This window comes from Zosterops lateralis (assembly GCF_965231275.1).
Source record: "Zosterops lateralis genome assembly, chromosome: 2".
In the NCBI taxonomy this organism is placed as follows: Eukaryota; Metazoa; Chordata; class Aves; order Passeriformes; family Zosteropidae; genus Zosterops; species Zosterops lateralis.
In genome coordinates this window covers 15,761,762-15,780,057 of record NC_139763.1, presented here as the reverse complement: position 1 = coordinate 15,780,057, position 18,296 = coordinate 15,761,762, and the positions used below count along the sequence as shown (strand labels likewise).

The 18,296-nt window shown below is 36.0% G+C and overlaps 1 protein-coding gene across 3 annotated transcripts in view; it reads right to left on the bottom strand.

Moving 5' to 3' along the window:
- Nucleotides 1-18,296, bottom strand: part of RPS6KA3 (ribosomal protein S6 kinase A3) — a 74,925-nt gene that overhangs the window by 17,380 nt on the left and 39,249 nt on the right. For all 3 annotated transcript variants that reach the window (XM_083854737.1, XM_083854738.1, XM_083854739.1), the window contains 10 exons: nt 16,747-16,827; nt 15,675-15,754; nt 13,142-13,248; nt 10,165-10,202; nt 9,654-9,796; nt 6,441-6,511; nt 1,917-2,005; nt 1,593-1,657; nt 1,403-1,505; nt 1,106-1,230 (listed from right to left, as the gene is read on the bottom strand). In XM_083854737.1, coding sequence (XP_083710863.1) covers nt 1,106-1,230; nt 1,403-1,505; nt 1,593-1,657; nt 1,917-2,005; nt 6,441-6,511; nt 9,654-9,796; nt 10,165-10,202; nt 13,142-13,248; nt 15,675-15,754; nt 16,747-16,827 — 902 coding nt within the window. The remainder of the gene's footprint in view (nt 1-1,105; nt 1,231-1,402; nt 1,506-1,592; nt 1,658-1,916; nt 2,006-6,440; nt 6,512-9,653; nt 9,797-10,164; nt 10,203-13,141; nt 13,249-15,674; nt 15,755-16,746; nt 16,828-18,296) is intronic.

Here is an 18,296-nt window from a genome sequence, read left to right as displayed (position 1 = left end):
AGACCTTACAAGAGAAGGAAACCATATACAAAGAGCAATAATGCCATCTACAAAACTATGTGGGAATGAAGCAGCACAGAGAAGCTTGCAGAAACTTCTATAGCAAGATACTAGGATCAGAAATCATCCTGATGCATGTATCAAATCAGAAAGCTTCTTCAGAATAAAAAATGATCTAAACTTATATTTTAAAAAATGTTATTACACACGAAACAGTACTGTGTAGAAAAGCATGTTGCAACAATCCTAGACATGACAGTGTTAAAAAAATCCAAGGGCTATTCATGTTCTGTATAAATTGTGGGGGTTTAAAAATTTTCTCAGACATTTGCAAAATACCAGTGCAGTGAAAAATGCAAATAAACCCAATCATACAGCACTACCTATATATTCCTATTTTAAGAAGTTTTCAACACAATTTACATCATGAGTTGATTTCCATGACTCAGAATTATTAAAAACAGAGAGAGGAGGTAGAAATACAATTTTTGCAAAGGTCTCTTCTAGGTGACAACCTGAGAATTATTAATACAAGAGACTCTACTGGAGTAATTCAAACACATCAAGAAACCAAAACTTGAGTGTGCACTGTAACACTGACTTATATGATGCACTGAAATCAGTCACAAAATAGCACAGATTAACAAATTAACTTCAAGTGGCTTGGACAGAATATGTGCTGGGTCCTGGATTCCAAGATGCACTGCAGTCCAGAACATCCAGATACAATTCACGATCATACTCCAGTGCCTCCTACTCCTGCATTGCAGGAGTCAAGTGACATTTTCATGTATGGGGAAAACACCCAATAAATCAATGTATCTGTTATTCCACTCCACGTTATAGTTATGACATTAAAGAGTTATACAGTTCAGATGGTAGAATGTTTTCATTTAAGGTTGAAGCCTATTTGGACTTGTAGCTGCTGCTGAGCAGCTACAAAACTAGTCTTGTACCTTCAGAGATTTTGTTTGGATAAAATAATCTGATTTTTACTTTTCTTGTATAAAAGATGACAATGATTTTGTCATGACTTCATTCTGTGACAAGGAAACAATCCATCCACCAAGAGACAGGACTGATTTTTTTTATTAGATGTACTCACCTGGACAATTGAATGCACTCCAACTGTCTGCATTGCTTGGCTTTCATCATCTGATGCAATAGCTACAAAACTGAATCCCCGAAAAAGTTGATGTGCATTAGCACTGGGTGGAATACCAGGTGAATCTGAAAAAGACATCATCTACTTACAAGCAGAGTCTTTCACATATAGATATGAGATTAAGTATTGAAATTTTGGTAGCACCTTGAATTTGTAAAGACAAATAACGAATGAAAAGATTTGAAATTCAAACTCTATCTTTTGAATATGTAAATTCTTTCATTCAGATCTCTTTACCTTTTGGAGTTTTTGCTGTAAACTCAGGGTCAAAATAAAATGTATCTTCAGGTCTGCCAGTTGCAGGTTTAAAAGGAGGATGAATTTCTCTCCGGTACAATTTCTGAAGAGAAGAGACACATTGTAAATGGAAAAGTTATATGATACCATAGAAGAAATTTACTGGATTGATTTTTAATTAGATACTCACATTCCAATCTATTTTGGAGAAGAATGCATGCCTCTTAATTTCTTCTACTCCATCTGGACCTGCTCCTTTTATAAGGAAGAAAAAGGTCTATGAATTTTCTTCTTGGTCAAAGGAATGGCTATCAAAATCATATTTTTATACCTTCTGCATTAATTTTAGATGCATGACTAGCAGAAATGATAATACTTTAGTGATCACTTTAAGGGCAAACTACATTCTTACTTTAAAGTCTATTTTGCACAGGAAACAAAATTAGTCAGTATAATGATCACTGATGTTATTAATATTAAGATCAAATTTAAAATACTCTGCTACAAACTTTACCTAATCTGTTTGCTGGGTTTCTTTTGAAGAGCATTCGCAGGAGACTCTGTGCTTCAAGACTCAAGAACTGGGGCATTCCAAGTTTTGCCCTAGAGAATAAAAGTAATTAATAGTATACAAACATATCTAGGTAAGAATTAATTCTGCATTCCCCCTGTCCTTTGCCATTCAACAAGTCCATAAAAAATGAAGTAGCATCACTGAGAAAATGCCTTCAGACATCAGATACAGAGCAAAAGTGCTGTCAATCATGTAAACATGTTTGGGGTTTTAATTTTTTTTTTTTTGAGTAGTATAGTATTTTCAGTAATGACTCAGTAATGTAAGTAGAGGAAAAGGTGGAAAATCATGTAGAGAAGAATAGCCAGAGGACAGCAGTTTATAAACTTGTAAGTTTTCAGAATATGCTTTGATCCACTTACAGGTCCATTTACTAGCAAATGACACCAGACAGCATTCTGATAAGTGATATAATAGAAGGACTAAAGAAAGCACCACACTATGACACACATCAAGATGACCCAGGAAACAAACTAGAGTACAGAAATTGAATTCAGGTAGGACAGATCTTGCAGGATTATCTGGTAAAAAAAACAAAACAACAACCCACAAACAAAAAAAAACCCCAAAACAAACAAACCCAAAAAACAAACAAAAAGAAACCCCAAAAAACAACCGCCTCAAAACCAAAAAAGCCCCAAAACAAAAAACACCCCATAGCAACCAACAAAAAACCCCAAAACTAAAGAGTGCAACCAAACAGCAAAAAAACCCCAAAAAACCCTTCATTCATCTTTTCCTTTTTGCTCCTCTCCCCAATCTATTTAAAATAACTTTAACAACTTGCCACTCCTGAATTTTTAGATTGAAGTTTTCATACTTCTTTAATTTAATTTTGTTTTGTAATCCTTGTCGTATTTTTTTCCTCTCCATTTAACATTGAGCCTCCAGTATCTCATTGTTACTAGGGCTTACTTTTTCTTGTAACTATGATAATGGTAAGGAGTGATATAATTCCCTCCTTTCAATTACTCATTCAACCTGTAGCTTGTATTTTTCTGTAAGAGTCCACGACACAATCTTTGTGCTTCCATCAGACCTGACTTTTCTTGTATTCCAGGTATTTGTAGATATTCACCTCTGTATCACTTGAATAAGTTTATATGTGTTGCCACTGATTCACTATTCATTGCTTTAAAACTAAAATTTAGTAAATTTCCCATTCCTTTCAGCAGTAAAAAAGCTAGGGCAGGGAGGAGGAAAACTTGAGAAACTTTGGCTTTGGGCTCTTCAATAACATACTACAGACAGATGAAGGCCACCAATGGAGAGGATGAATGGGCAGTGGGCCATCCAATTCTTCCTGGCAGGCATGCACCACCACCTTTCAATAAATCCTGTATCAGGCACACGACAGAGGAGAAGGAAAGGCAATTGCCAGGTCCTTAGAGTTCCTGTATTATGCAACTACATGAGTGACAGCAATTTTTTTTCTGACATTCCTGATGGACAATGACAAAATTTTATATGAAGGCATACCTCTCAAGTAAAGGAGAAAGATGTTTAAAAATTTAACTTTGTTGCTGCAACCTATGATTTCTTCAAACTGCAGGGTTTCCCAGTTTTAGGTAAAACACACAAGAATAAACAAAAAATTTATCTTGATAACGTTGTGAGGAATAAAGAACCCCCCAAAAATCTGTTGTAAGAAGAATGCATTTTCTGTGGATTTTTAGGAACAGAGAGTAAAAAAATCAATATATCATAAATATACACTATGAAAATCAGAATTCATACACACACCTGTCCGTTTTAAAGTTTTATGAAAAATTTAAGGAAAAATATACTAGGTATGTGGAAAATAAAAAGAAAACATAGACAGAAAAAAAGTGTGAACTTAGCAGAAAACAATTTAAAATATCTTCTGGTTTTCAGCTGCTTATATGACCAAAAGAAAAACATTTCTCTGCAAGATAATATTCATAAGCATACAAAACATTAAAAGAGAGTAAAATGTCTTTACATCATAGCACGCTTTCTGTGCAGCTATTTGAAACATTAACAATTGCAAAGACTAGATGTGAAAAAAGAAAGAAGTTGGAAAGGGCATTAGGAGATACATTCTCAAATGAAATCTGAAAGTAATTACAGAATCATAGAGACCTGTAACTGCTTAGGTTGAAAAAGACCTCTAAGACTATCAAGTCCAAGCATTAAGCCAGCACCACCCAGTCCACCAGTAAAACAAATCCCTATGTGCCACATCTTTTTAGAAAACCTCCAGGTTTTTTTTAAGGAATAGCCACTTCCCTGGGCAGCCTCCTCCAGTGCTTTACAACCCTTTCAATGAAGAAATTTTTCCCAATATCCAATCTAAACCTCCCATAGTGCAACTTGAGGTCCTTTCCTCTCATCCTGTTGCTTCTTACTATGAAGAAGGGACTGATCCTCACCTGGCTACAGCCTCCCTTCGGGTAGTTGTAGAGTGATAAGGTCTCCCCTGTGCATTCTCCAGAATAAACAAACCCAGATCCCTCAGCTGTTCCTCACAGGATCTGTGCTCTAGACCTTTCACTGGCTCCATTGTTCTTCTCTGGACTTGCTCCAGCACCTCAGTGTCCTCACAGTGAGAAGCCCAAAACTGGACACAAGATTTAAGATGCACCATTACCAGTGCTGAGTACAGGGGACAATCACTGCCCTGGTCCTGCTGGCCACACTATTGCTGACACAGGTCAGGATGTCATTGGCTTCTTGGCCACCTGGGCACAGGTGGCTCAAGTTCAGCTGCTGTTGACTAACATTCTTTGGTGCTTTTCTGCCAGGCAACTTTTCAGCCACTCTTCCCTAAGCCTGGCATGTTCCCTTAGGTTGTTGTGACCCATGTGTAGGACCTGGCACTTGGCCTCACTGAACCTTGTCCTACTCGCCTCATCCCATCAATTCAGCCTGTCCAGATCCCTCTGTAGAGCCTTCCTACCCTCCAGCATATCCATATTCCCTCTAATCCAGGTTGGGGACACCTGCAAACTGACACTCAATCCACTTGTGACTGGCCATCAGCTGGATTTCATTCCATTCAGCACTGCTGTCTGGTCTATGAATGACTATGAACATCAATTACCTGGAGAAATGCAAGGATATTCTACATGGCAGCTGAATACAGAAGATATTTATAGCAACAGTGAAAAGACTGTTGAGGAACAGAGCAGAGTCACATGCAGGCAAAGAGAAGAGAAAGATGTGACTCATGAGACACAGATAGAAAAAAATGCATGGCTCCTGAAACAAGCGAGGGTGCAGCAGAACTATCTCAGACTAGCTTCTTGTAAATAGGAGGTGGTCAAGAGGAGTTTGTTTACTGTGAATAGATAGAACTTTGTAGTTAAAAGACACTGAATAATCACAACATGAAGATTTGATCTGGCATGGTGCTGAGGCAGCAGAAGAAACTAGCATCACTAAATATATTTGCAAATAAGATTAAGAGGAAAAACAAGGGCAAAGGAAAACATAACATGTACGCATTATGAAAGCAAAAGCCAGTAAAATAATGAGTATGTTTTCTAGTGAATTACTTAGAGAAAAGATGAAAGAGTTTCATATATTTATTTTTCAAAACAGGCTGTTAGGGCAAAAGAAATTCCAGCTTTGATATATGGGTAGGCAACTGGTTAACAGGACTGCGAACAATGATAAACAATGAAGCTGAAAACAAATGAAAAAGCTAAGATAATCTTATGAGCTTGCACAGAAAAAATGGTATTAGTTGAAAATGGATGGAAACAGAGAAGTGAACCTATGATATGAGGAAACAGACTTGTTTGCACAGTGCTTGGCTACAGTCCCACAAATGGGGCAGTTATGCCATAGGTTGTATTAGTTTAGAGAATATGTGGGGAATTGGCAAGGAAAAGAGCAGACCTTCATTAGCAAAAATAAGAACATGAACTGCATGAAGGAAAGCAATTCCCACAATAGAGCTAATGCAAAATCTATGCTGAAAATAGCAAAGGGGAAAATTGGAGCTTAGGCGAGTCATCGGAGAGTACAGAAAGGAGGAGTATTGGGGAGGCAAGCTGTTGGCAGCACCATTAATATAAAGAGGTACGGTGAGGAGCTGGTAAAATAAAAGAAGGATAAGGAGTGAAAACACTTTCTCAAAAAACTCCAAAAACCTAAAATAAAGGAAAAAAAAAACAAACCAACAAGGAAAAAATGCACAGGTTATCAAAAAGAATAAGAAAGTTAAAAAATATTATGGAAGTAAGATGGGAGAGATCATGTGGTTGGAGAAGTTATTATTACAGATTAAAGAGCTGCTATGAAATCCTTTGTACCTGGTATGGTGGAGGAATAGTGAAGCAAATTAGATAGGCAGCAAAGGGAATTAATAATATGGAAGAGGGAGTGAGGATTTACCAGTACCTTTGAAAATGAGGGAGGAGTAGAAATTAGATATTGCAGCCCGGAGGGCATCCCTGTAGAATACCTGATGAGATATATAAATAAGAGTGTACTCACTTGAGAATCATAGTCATGGTTTCTTTTCTGTCTTTCCCTTGGAAAGGTAGAGTACCAGTGAGCATTTCAAACTGTATAGAGTAAAACTTTCATCAATTACATTACCTGGACAGAAACTAATTTTTGACAAAACTACTTAGCATCTTTACCTTCCAAAATTCATGCATGTTAACAATCAAGTCTGCACAAAACAATTTCATTGTACAGTTTCAATTTCTAAGAACATTGAGCAGCCTTTGCCATTTTTAAAGCTGCAAAATATTTTCCTAAATTGATAACTTGCTTTACATCCTTTTATCTGAACAGCTTAGACTATAATGTTCTGTGTTTCATTTCTGCCTAAAAAGTTTGTTCTAGGAAGACTTGATCTGTACAACTGTATTTTTAGTTTTAAACAAAGGGGAGGGGATAGGGAAAAAGGTTTTCCTTTCAAAAGTTAGTGAAGATTTCTCCTCATGCAGAAATTTTTAAAAAGGTCAAAACTTTGTAAATTGGCATGTACATAGGCTTCATTGGGAAGGGGAAAAGGTTAGCTGATTGACAAAGACATGCATGATGAAAAGTGGTTACTGTATGCATACAGTGGAAATAAAGCCCGAAGGAACATGGAAGAGCTACACAGTACGTGCATGCACATTCTGCAGTGCCTGGCAGTAAGCAACAGACACTACTAAAATACTGATTTGTTCTGAAAGTGACTGAGTAAAAATAGGTAAATATAAAGGCACTCCTGTTGGACTGCAGTATACTGCAGGGATATCAGATCTAAGTGAGGCAGTGAAAGCAGTCCAGCAGCAGTCGTGGCAGCCAGCACTTGGGCAGAAATCTGATTTTTTTGGTTTAAAGATTGCAAAATAATTTAGTTCAATGCAATTTCATGGTATACAGTTAACGACATCAAAATTAAAATAATTATTAAGGAACCCTCTGGACAGCTTATGCAAACTTAAGTCATCCTGAACACAAGACATCCTCTATTCTCCTCTCTTCTGGTATGACCCAAACATTCAGCCACCTAAACATAAAAAATGTATGTGGAAAACTTGAATAAATAATGTGTGACTATAATACTTGTAGAGCTACAATAAGAGCATGAAGTTGCATTCATGCGACTAATAGTATCCTTTAAAACACCATTTTATTGAAATAAAATTTGGATTTCTTACTATCATGTCTTCATTACTGGTAGATACTTTATACTCTGAGTATTTTTTTACAGATATATTTAAAAAATTAAATTTAATAATAATGCCAACACAAAAAAGCCTACTTTTAACTTTAACATTTAAGAAAATTGTCAGGAAGATGTGAGAGGGATAAGCCAGAACGATAAGAAGAAAAAAAATATTTGTTTGTGGTTTAGAAAGATCTTCACAAGGTACACTTATAAAAATAAAACCTTTTTAAAAAGGTAAATTTGGTGTGCTCCACTTACACTTGCATGAAATACAGGTTCTTTAGCAAGCTCCTAATTTGTCACCAGCACACACATTTGTATTAGCAGCTCAATGTGTATTCTTTGTCATCCCTCTCATAATATATTCCAACATTAACAGGCCAATAGTATTTACAGAATAAGCCAACATTGGCCTTCCCTACTTATGTGTTATTTCAGGGGGAGAGTACCTCACTGCTTCTGAAAACTTGAAATGAATGTTTTTACTTGTATGGCATCCCTTAAAACTGTCACTGTTCTAAAGGACAAATTGGAATATAGTTCTTAACGATGCCTTAAGCATATTTCATGTCTAGCAGCACAAGAAAAGAAGCCAAATGATTTGTTGAAATATCTTTAAAGTCTCCATTTCTATGCTATAACTTCTGTTCACTCTAGTTACTGTGTACTTACACCACACCAACCATCACTTGAATTTTTGATCAACTCAGAAATTAAGAACGAGTTAAAAGTGGATACTTACAAATTGGTTATGAAAATTACAAACTGTAAGTGCAAGTAACAAAAATATGTCCTAGAAAAACTGCACTGTATTTCATATATATATATAATATATATGAATATATATATAATACTTTATAGAATTTGGTTTTTGAGGTAATATTTTGGTATTCAAAGTAGAAGAAGCCAAAGTATTTAACATGCAGTGCACTTATGACTGTGAAAGCCACCCCAGTCGCAGCTAACATCTTACAGCAATTTCCAATTATACCATATCCACTTGATAAACACCAAATTATGTTTTCCAGCTTTATAAATTAAAGCTGAAGTTTAATTATGTTTGTGTTATCAACAACAAATATTCTGCAACTACATAGTAATTATCCTTCAATTGACTGTTCTTAGTGATAAAATGTGCGGTTGTGAGGAGTCTGTGTGCTTGTCTGGAGAGTTCAGTTATCAGGTGCTACTTTTACATAGTCAGTTTTCAGATCACAACAGCATTCTGATCATCATAAAGTGATAGGATGATCTATTTTCAGACAAGAGTCCTTCTTGTACTATAAAGCACACACATTAGTTGTACTGTTACAGTTATGTAGTAGAAGCAGTAAGAAATGAATACATTTATACAATTATTCAATTTCCATGTCAAAAATGCACACAAATACTTTAGATATTATTTAAATATTTAAATATTTCAGCATTTCTTAAAGACCAAACATGACCTATTATTCTTTTCCAATTCATATTCCATATACATATTTCCCCCAACCTTGCAACTTTACAGAAAATACCCCTTGCAGAAACATCATAATCAACTGAGAAACTATATCCCATATCAGCTCAGTGTCATATAGATCATTTTGATGTGTGAGAACAACAGTTGTCATTATTCCACTAACTTGTAATTACACTGTAGACTCTAATTAGAAAGTTACCAATCTCCTTTTTTCTCTTAAATGTAAATTCAAATTTAAAATTTGAACATGAATTTCTTCCCCACTTTGGAAAAGACGGCATTTTTCTGTATACTTCTGTATTTCTCTTGGAACCCATAACATTCAAACTACTATAGATATAATGTATTTGAATTTGAAATTATAATAAACATATGGTGTATTATTGGTATGATGTTGATGTGATACTTAGTGCATGTTCTTGATCAAACTCTGTGGTGTTACTAATTTCACGCAGTTTAGACTTCTTTTGTTAAAATTCATATAAAGCTCACCTTAGGGGTTAGTGTTTGATTTGTTTCACCAGACCTTGCAAATCACAATTTTTGCTATTATTTCCATTTACCAGAAACCTACCATTAAAACACCAAAAGACCACCAGTCCGCGCTCTGTGTATGGCCTCGTCTGTTAACAACTTCTGGTGCCATATATTCCACTGTTCCACAGAAAGAGTAGGCTTTCTTTTCATGATCAATTGACTCCTTACTTAAGCCAAAATCTGAAAGGGAAAAAAATTTCCAAATGTAATTAAAAAAACCCAAAAAAAGTTCATGGTTGATACTTTTACCATATGAATTGTTATGCTTTTATCATTCATATATATAACTGAACACTAATATGGGAATTACAGGATTCTCCTTCCCTCCCCACAGTATCATTGGTCTGTAACATCAGATATACTTGTAAAGCAGGTATCTCATTGAAATATTTACAGATTTCATTTAGTTCAAGCTAATTACACTACTTGCTTCCACAGCTAAATTACTGATCAGTTAAAATTACTTATCATATTGGTTTACCAAAAGGAAAATGCAAAGATTTTACTACGAACAGAAATGATCTTAGTATTGCAACGCCTTTATTCACCTGTCAATTTGATATGTCCTTCCTCATCAAGCAGGATGCTAGAAAACAATAAAAAGAATATAAAAAACCAATTAAAGTATCTTTTAAGTGTTGTTTCAGGCAACATACTGACAACATTTAGGAATAAACAGTAAAGGATACACAAAGACAGGGAGAATTAAACATGCATGAAAATGGATTATTAGAAGATACATTCAAACCACACTTTATTTTCCTTCTACTCTTGTTAAAGATTAAGATAAAAAGCAACACTTGTTTCTTAATCTTTAACCCAGAGTTCCAACAAACAAGTTTATTGGAGTTTTATTCAAATATTTGATTAAATTCAATATGTAGTAACAGTTTTGGCCATCTGCAGCACATGCAGCACTACTGTAATTGTTAAAAACAGAGGCATAGTTCTATTTCTCTTATACCAGGTATGTTTTCATATGTATACATAACAGGTACTAATTTCTAATTATTATTTCAAAAGTTGTTGACCACTTCAAGTAACATCAGGTAATAAATATGCTCATGTTGTACCAAAGGACAGAACCCACAGGCCCTATACTCAAAGCAGACCTCAGGCTTCCACCTTTTCACTTTGATCACAAGAAAGGACACACTTCCCCCAAGATACCAACTGTCCTTGACCATCATTGAGTATCACTGCATTGCAAAACATGCAAAGTATTCAAGAACTGTATTTTTTAACACCCCCTCACACAGTGGATTTAATTTCTCCATCTGCATTTCACCCTGGGGGTAAGACATGACCCAGACCCCATCCCCTTCCTCATCCACTTGGCAGTTTGCATGGCAGGAACCATTAAAGCATGTCCTCAAATGCCACAAACATTGCCTTCCTGCTCACCAACAGATCAACACTTCCAACAACCTGGTGTTGTCTGTGGGCTTGCTCAGGGTGCGCTCAATCCCCTCACCCTGATCTCCGATGAAGATGCTAAACAGGACTGGCCCCAACACAGAGTTCTGGGGAACACCACTGGTGACCAGCCTCTGGCTGGATGTAATTCCATTCACCAGCACTCTCTGGGCCTGGTCAACCAATTAGTTTTCTACCCAGTGAAGAGTGGACCTGTCCACACCAAGGGAAGCCAGTTTTTCCAGGAGAATGCTGCAGGAAATGGTGTCAAAGGCATAGAATCACAAAAGATAAGGGGCTAACGTGTATGTCTCAAACACTGAAAGCCATTTGGCTGTGGGGCCAACCAGAGATTGTTGGTAATAACAGATAAGAATTGCTAGTAATAAGCAAGGATTGCTGTTATTACACACAGTGAGAAAGAACAAATTGTGCCCAGAGAAGAGGCCATGCAGAGATAGGGCAGCACTTTTCCGGGACAAACATCCTTGTTCTAATTCCTGAAGATAAGCATAACCCAGTACAGCACAAGCACAAGAATGAGGCTGAGAAGCAGGCATGCACTGTAGGGGAAGAAAAGACCACCCAATATTCCCAAAGACCCCCAACCCATTTCCAGAAAGATCTGAAAGAGCAAACTGTGCCTAGCTAACTTGTATAGAAAACAAGAAACTTACCTTCCTGGCAGGGAAACCTATCTATAAAAACATACTCCCACCAAGCCCAGCCAGCACCCCCTAGAACCTGGATATCCCACCAGTTGGACTGACACTGTACCAAGAGTGGCAATCTCTTTTTCTCTCCTTCTCTCTCTCTCTCTTTAATTCACCTTTTCTCTCTTCCTTTTCATCTCACCCCTTTATCCAAACCCCAATGCATGTGCTTTTATAGTAGGTCAGGGACTAAAATACCAATTTCCATGACAGGTATATAATTTAATAATAACGCCTTGTGATTTTTTTTTCAGACTCTCTAACTTTTTTTGTTCCTTTCCACCATGAGCATTAACAAATCTTGGGAGGTCCTTTCCCCTTACAGGTGGGAAAAGGCTTTACTAAAGTCTAGGCTGACAATATCCAGAGCCTTTCCCTCATCCACCAAGCAGGTCACCTCATCATAGAAGATGATCAGGTTGGTCAAGCAAGACCTGCCTTACATAAACTCAGGCTGGCCTGGCCTGAACCACTGGTTGTCCTGTACACATTACATGATGGCACTCAAGATGATGACTCCATGACCTTCCCTGACAACAAGGTCAGGCTGACAATGTCAGTAGTTTCCTGGTTTCTCGTTCCAACCCTTCTTATTGTTGGCTGTCACATTCACCAGCTTCCAGTGACCTGGGACCTCCATGGTTGACTTGGACTGTTGATAAATGATTGAAAGCAGCTTGATGAATTCTTCTACCAGCTCCCTCAGTACTCTTGGGTGAGTCCTATCTGGTGCCATGAACTTCTGGAAGCAATCTGCTGGCCATTTTCTCCTAGATTATGGGGGTTTCATTCTGCTCCCAATCTGTCTTCCAGATCAGAGGGCTGGGTACCTTGACAACTGGTCTTATTAAAGACTGAGGCAAAAAAGGCACAAAGTACCTCAGCCTTTTCTTCATCCTTTGTCACTTTCCCCTCACACCCAACAAATGATGGAGATTCTCCTTGGTCCTCCTTTTGCTGCTGATTTGTACAAATTTTTTTTGTTATCTTCTGCTGTTGGCATTTCTAACGTATCAATATTCCTTTCATCCTTGCTGCTGCAAGGACCTCTATCCCTTAACTCCACTGCTATGGCAGACCAAAGGACCTTGGTAGAACACTGTCCTTCAAAGAGTGGTGTGCCACCCCCAGGCTTCTCTCTGGCTTTGTCCCCACGCTCCTTCAAGTAAAATTTAAAATTCTCTCAAGAAGCCCCTGTAATTCCTGAGTTAAGATCCTTTTTCCTCTGAGACAGGTGAAATCCTTTTAAATGAAAATAGCTCATAAACCTCCCCCGCCCCCCTCTGTTCAATTTATGTAGTAAATTATCAAAGTTCAACAGTTGGGGAAAAGTGCATAGGAAGAAGTGCTATAAAAATGAAATGAATACACTGCATTTCTCAAAGAGCAGCCTTACTTTTCTGGTTTTAGGTCCCGGTATATTATTCCAAGACTATGTAGATGGTCTAAAGCAAGTGCTAATTCTGCCAAATAAAATTTAACATCGTCTTCTGTGAACATCACCTGAAAAAAGTAACACAATGTATTTCACATGTGAAATCTAAAAACATTACACCAGCACCAACTAAACAACAACAGCAGCTTTTCAGAAGAGTTTCTTACCATACTTGAATTCATCTCTACAAAAACCACTAGAAAATTCAAATTTCTTGGTTACACAAAAACTAGAATTTTATAACCCACACCATTTCATACTTGAAATATTTGGATATACTTGAAAAGAACTTTAAAAGGCAATATATTATTCTTTCTCCAAACTGGGAAATGATCTGTTTTTGATTGTTCAAAAAACCAGACATGTTGTAGTGAAACTGAAATATTTTGGAAGCACTTAAAGAACGCGACTACCTCTTGGTTGGATGGAATCATTTCATTTACAGACAACAAATGGACCAAAGAAGTCCAAATATCTGAATTTCATCCACAAAGTAAGAGAAAAGTATATGTATCTTGGTTTAGGAAAGACTGCCCCTAGGCACTCGGAGAAAGAAGTTACAGCAATAGTAAAAGCCCCAAAGTGCAGTCTGAGATGTAAGGGCAGATCAAAGAGTAAACTGACAGGAGTTAACAAGGAGTAAAGTGAACTGTGTAAGAGCACAGCGAGGATCCCAGGTACCAATCCCACTTTTTGGACTAGGAAGATAATCTCATCTCTATTTATGTTCATTGAAATGAACACATTGTCCCAATATATCAACTGTTTTGATCCCTGACTGAATACATTACAACTCAACTCTTCTGAGACTGTAGAAAAAGACAAAAATAAAAACATCCTGCATGATTTGATTATATTTCAGTTACTACTCAATTACTTTATTTGCTTTGTTTTTATAATTTAAGACTAATACCTTAAGATAAAGCATATAGACCCAGAAAAAAAATGGTAATAGGGAACAAAGCTGAACATTACTTTAAACAACAGTTAAGAATGGAGAGTATGTTTTTCCCTTACTAGTTTCATGGGAGAAAGTGATCCTAAAGCTTGTACAATAGCTTGATGTTACTTCTACAAAGGAGGCAATATTTAGTGCAGACTTATTCGAGCAAGGAAATCTCTATAAAGAAACATTTTTAAAAGCTCAAATAATAAAAGATCCCATGAGGAGGATAATACACCCACACTACATTCTTTAAAACCATTGCATGGGACTCATCTTCCCTAACCTTAAACATCTGCAGTGTAAACATCTAGCTTTAAATCACCTTTCCCTTTGTAGTCAATAGGAAAAAAGCAACAACTTTTAGTTCATCTGATCAATTTCAAAATCACGTGGAGTGGAATGAGGATGACATTAATAGCATCCAGCATGCCCATTCCACTCACCAGTTATGAACACTTTGCTTAGATTCAGGTACTTATAATGAATATTTCTCACCTAACCACGTTAGATTTTATAAAATGTGAGAGGCTTAGGATGAAAAAGTCATTAGCAGGAAGCCAATATACATTCTTTCTTGGGAATTAAGAATGAACTACTAATTTTAAGAATATCTCAGTTTTAGAGCACTAATGATTTATTAGTTATCTGTGGCAAAACAAACAACAAAGGGCAACTTGAAACAGATGGCATCATCAAAACAAATGTAATAATTTATGTGGCCAGTACAGAAGTAATGTACATCTATATACAAATTAAATTCCATTCTATTCTGCTCTTAATAGCAATTTAGCTTTGCAGTGGTAACCCAGCAGTCCCAGATACTGCTGTGGCAAAGGAAAATGGAAAGCAACCAGAACTGCAAGTCCAGGCTACCAGATACACATTGGATTTAATCTCTATCCTAACAAATATTTGTTGTGAGTTTTTGAACAGGAGTAGTGGATAACAAAAACTTTAAAAAATATGGTGATATATTAGATATTAACATTTACTTTAGGAATTATAATCAAATAAAACTGAGGTAATGAAACTCTTCAAAGCTATTACCTATATCTACACACACTTATTACCATCATGACAGAGACAAAACATCCACTTTTTGAAAACTACTAAAATAAGTGGAATAGAATTCTCTCTTTTTAAATATTCATACATAATGCAATTTTGCATTCATGAGTAAAAAAAAGAATATCTTATCTGCCCCTGAATTTTGGATATTAAAACCAGATTTAAATTTACTTTATATAAATCCAGGTTCTGAGTCTTATATTTAAACATGGTAGCAACAGAGGAAGATTTTGCCAGGTGTAAAAAGTAGCACAGAAAGACTGCTTGTCTAAGACTTTTTTCAGAAATAATGTAAATTGCTGTCAGCCCTTCCATGAAGTGACTTGCAAAAAACCCCAACTAAACAAAAACTGTACCTGGTTAAAAAAAGATTAAAATTTTATTCCATGAAAACTGAATTTAAAATGTAAACTCTCCTAACACAGACAATTTATAATCAAATTCTATCAACAGACAATTTTTCAAATTTAAAAAATGTACCTCTTTGGATAAACGTGTAAACAAGTCTCCTCCCCTGAGAAAATCCAAAATAAGATAGAGCTTCCCTTCTGTTTGAAAAGCTGAAAAGATCAATTAAAAAAATTAAATATCACCTAACTTTATCTATGATCAGGAAAATAACATACCAAATAATTCATCTTTATTTTCATTATTAAAATTAATTTCTTTTTCTTCTTTGTGGGAAAATGTATTGAAATGAATTAGGTAACTCCACCATGGATCCTCTACCATGGTCCAAATAATTTCCATGCTATATGAAAGTAAACCAAATCACCAATAAAATTCCTTAAAAAATAAACTTTACTTAGGTTAGCCAGCATTTTATTCCAGATTTTAAAGTAAGAACCCAGTTTTAAAAGGGCAAACTAGTAACTAATGAACCTTTTAAAATCTCTAGAAACTTAACAGGGACATTTAGTCTCGTTTGCAAAAGAATGGCAAGTGAAACAGTGAAAGGTACCTAACTTAGCCACATCAGAAAGTGAGAAAGACATGAGGTTTAACTACAAGAAAAAACAAACCCTGAAAGAAAAATACGAACTAAAAAAATCCAAATCAAAACAAACCAGAAACTCCACCTTTTTTCCACATGTTAAAAGTACTGATATCCTCCCCCCTTACACATAAGTATTCTGTTACAGCTGCTCATACTACTAAAATTAAAAGCCTAATTTCTACTAGTTTTGATGAAAGTGCAATTAATGCCATTGTATACATTTTCTACAGAGTAAATAAAGCAACTGTAAGAAATAAGTTAAAAAGTGTATGTTATACAAAAGATTAGAGGTTTTGGAAAATAATGGCTAGTTATTAATACATAACTGCTTTTTATACACAAAGGGCTACAGACTCAGTCTCACAAAGATTTAACTCTGCATGAAGTCAATCACATGCTTCTTTTGCACGAGAATCATTATAGAGCAAGTCTTGGCACAACTGGAACTTAACACACTGAAGTTCTCTGATTTTCTGAACCACAAAGCAAATGTTAGGAACTATCTTGACCAATATACATTTTTATGCTGTAAAAATGAATTTTTCTGCAACTCACCATAATGTAACTTGACAATAAAAGGATGGTTTACTTCTACTAGGATATCACGTTCCATTTTTGTCCGGACCCGATCTCGAACTACAACAGAACATGAGCGAGCAAGCAAGATTAAAAAAAAAAAACAACTTAACAAAAAAAATTACATTGTGACTCAGTATTTCTCACATGTTTCCTGATGTATTTCCCATTGTGTGTCCTGTAAAATTATAATTGCCTGCAGGTCCTTATACTGAACACAGTTGAGAACTGAGAGAATTTATTCCACATTTTTTTCTGATATGTATCTTTATGCATTTTGCTTCGCTTAAGTTCTTGCTATTGACAAAACCTAACACTAGGCAAATAAATTTAATAAAAGCACATGAGAAAACATAGTCACCTTTCAATCTGCTCTATACTTAGTTAACCTTTTAAACATTACAGCAAAACTGCCACACCTATGTATAGGAAACATGCTGCTAGTGAAAAGTATAGAGAATGAAAGTCATAGGAAAACAAACATAGCATAAATATAATCATACAATCATAAAGATGTTTATATTGGTTTAACTCATTAAATAACACACTAATAAAATACTAAGTCCTTTACAATTTGGAGGGAATTTTTTCATTTCCTTTATCATGAACTTAAAATAAAAATGCCATTGATTCAATGTAATATATACTCCAGATTATATTTTTGATTTTAAGGACATTTACTGAGAATAAATGTGCATGAGAAATATATCAGCCATTAGAAGCAGTTACTGCTCAAGCTGCCTGTGTCTGAACAGGACATGCAAGTGCTCCTGTGCCACCAGACATTAAAGCCAAGCAAGCACCACATGCCAGCAACGCAGGAATACAGGCAGGGCAGTCAGCTGAGCACAGCACCTGCTTCAGCTGTTCTCCACAACTCTCCTGCCAGCTCCAGTCAGGGCTTGGTTCCCATCTGAAGCCCAGAATTAGCCAGGATACAGACAAGGAAACCTATCAAAGTTTGCTTTCAGTGGTTTAAGGCGTTATGTTTTTCTCCTTCCCTCTATTCTACACTTTGTTACTGCTCCTTTCATAAGTGTTACATCTTCCTGAAGGAAGCATCCCACAACAATAAAGTCACGTCCAAAGTTTAAGTTCACAGCATTCCTTGTATAGCTAACAAGCCAGAGTTCTCAGATATTAAAACATATGGCAGGAAAAAAAAAAAAAAAAAAAAACAAAAAAAAAAAAAACCAAGAAGCAAAATTGTGTTTAGGTATTTATCTATCTTCTCCCAGAAACAGGCACTTACAATAATATAAGTACTTACAAAAAAAGTTATATAGATACATTTTCATGAATGACTACAACTATGAAGTTTCCACCTGCCTGCAGAACACATTCCTAAAAATGGAAGCTCATGAAATAAGTGCTCAAATACAGAGCAAACACCACGTTTGAATGTTGACCTTTGTATCTAAAGCCATTAAAATGTCACAAGATAGTTGTGCAGTTCAACTGTTTCAGCAGTTCATCTGAATTACAAGATGGAAATTCAGAATCTTCTTTTTTTTTAGGCAGGTTCAGGT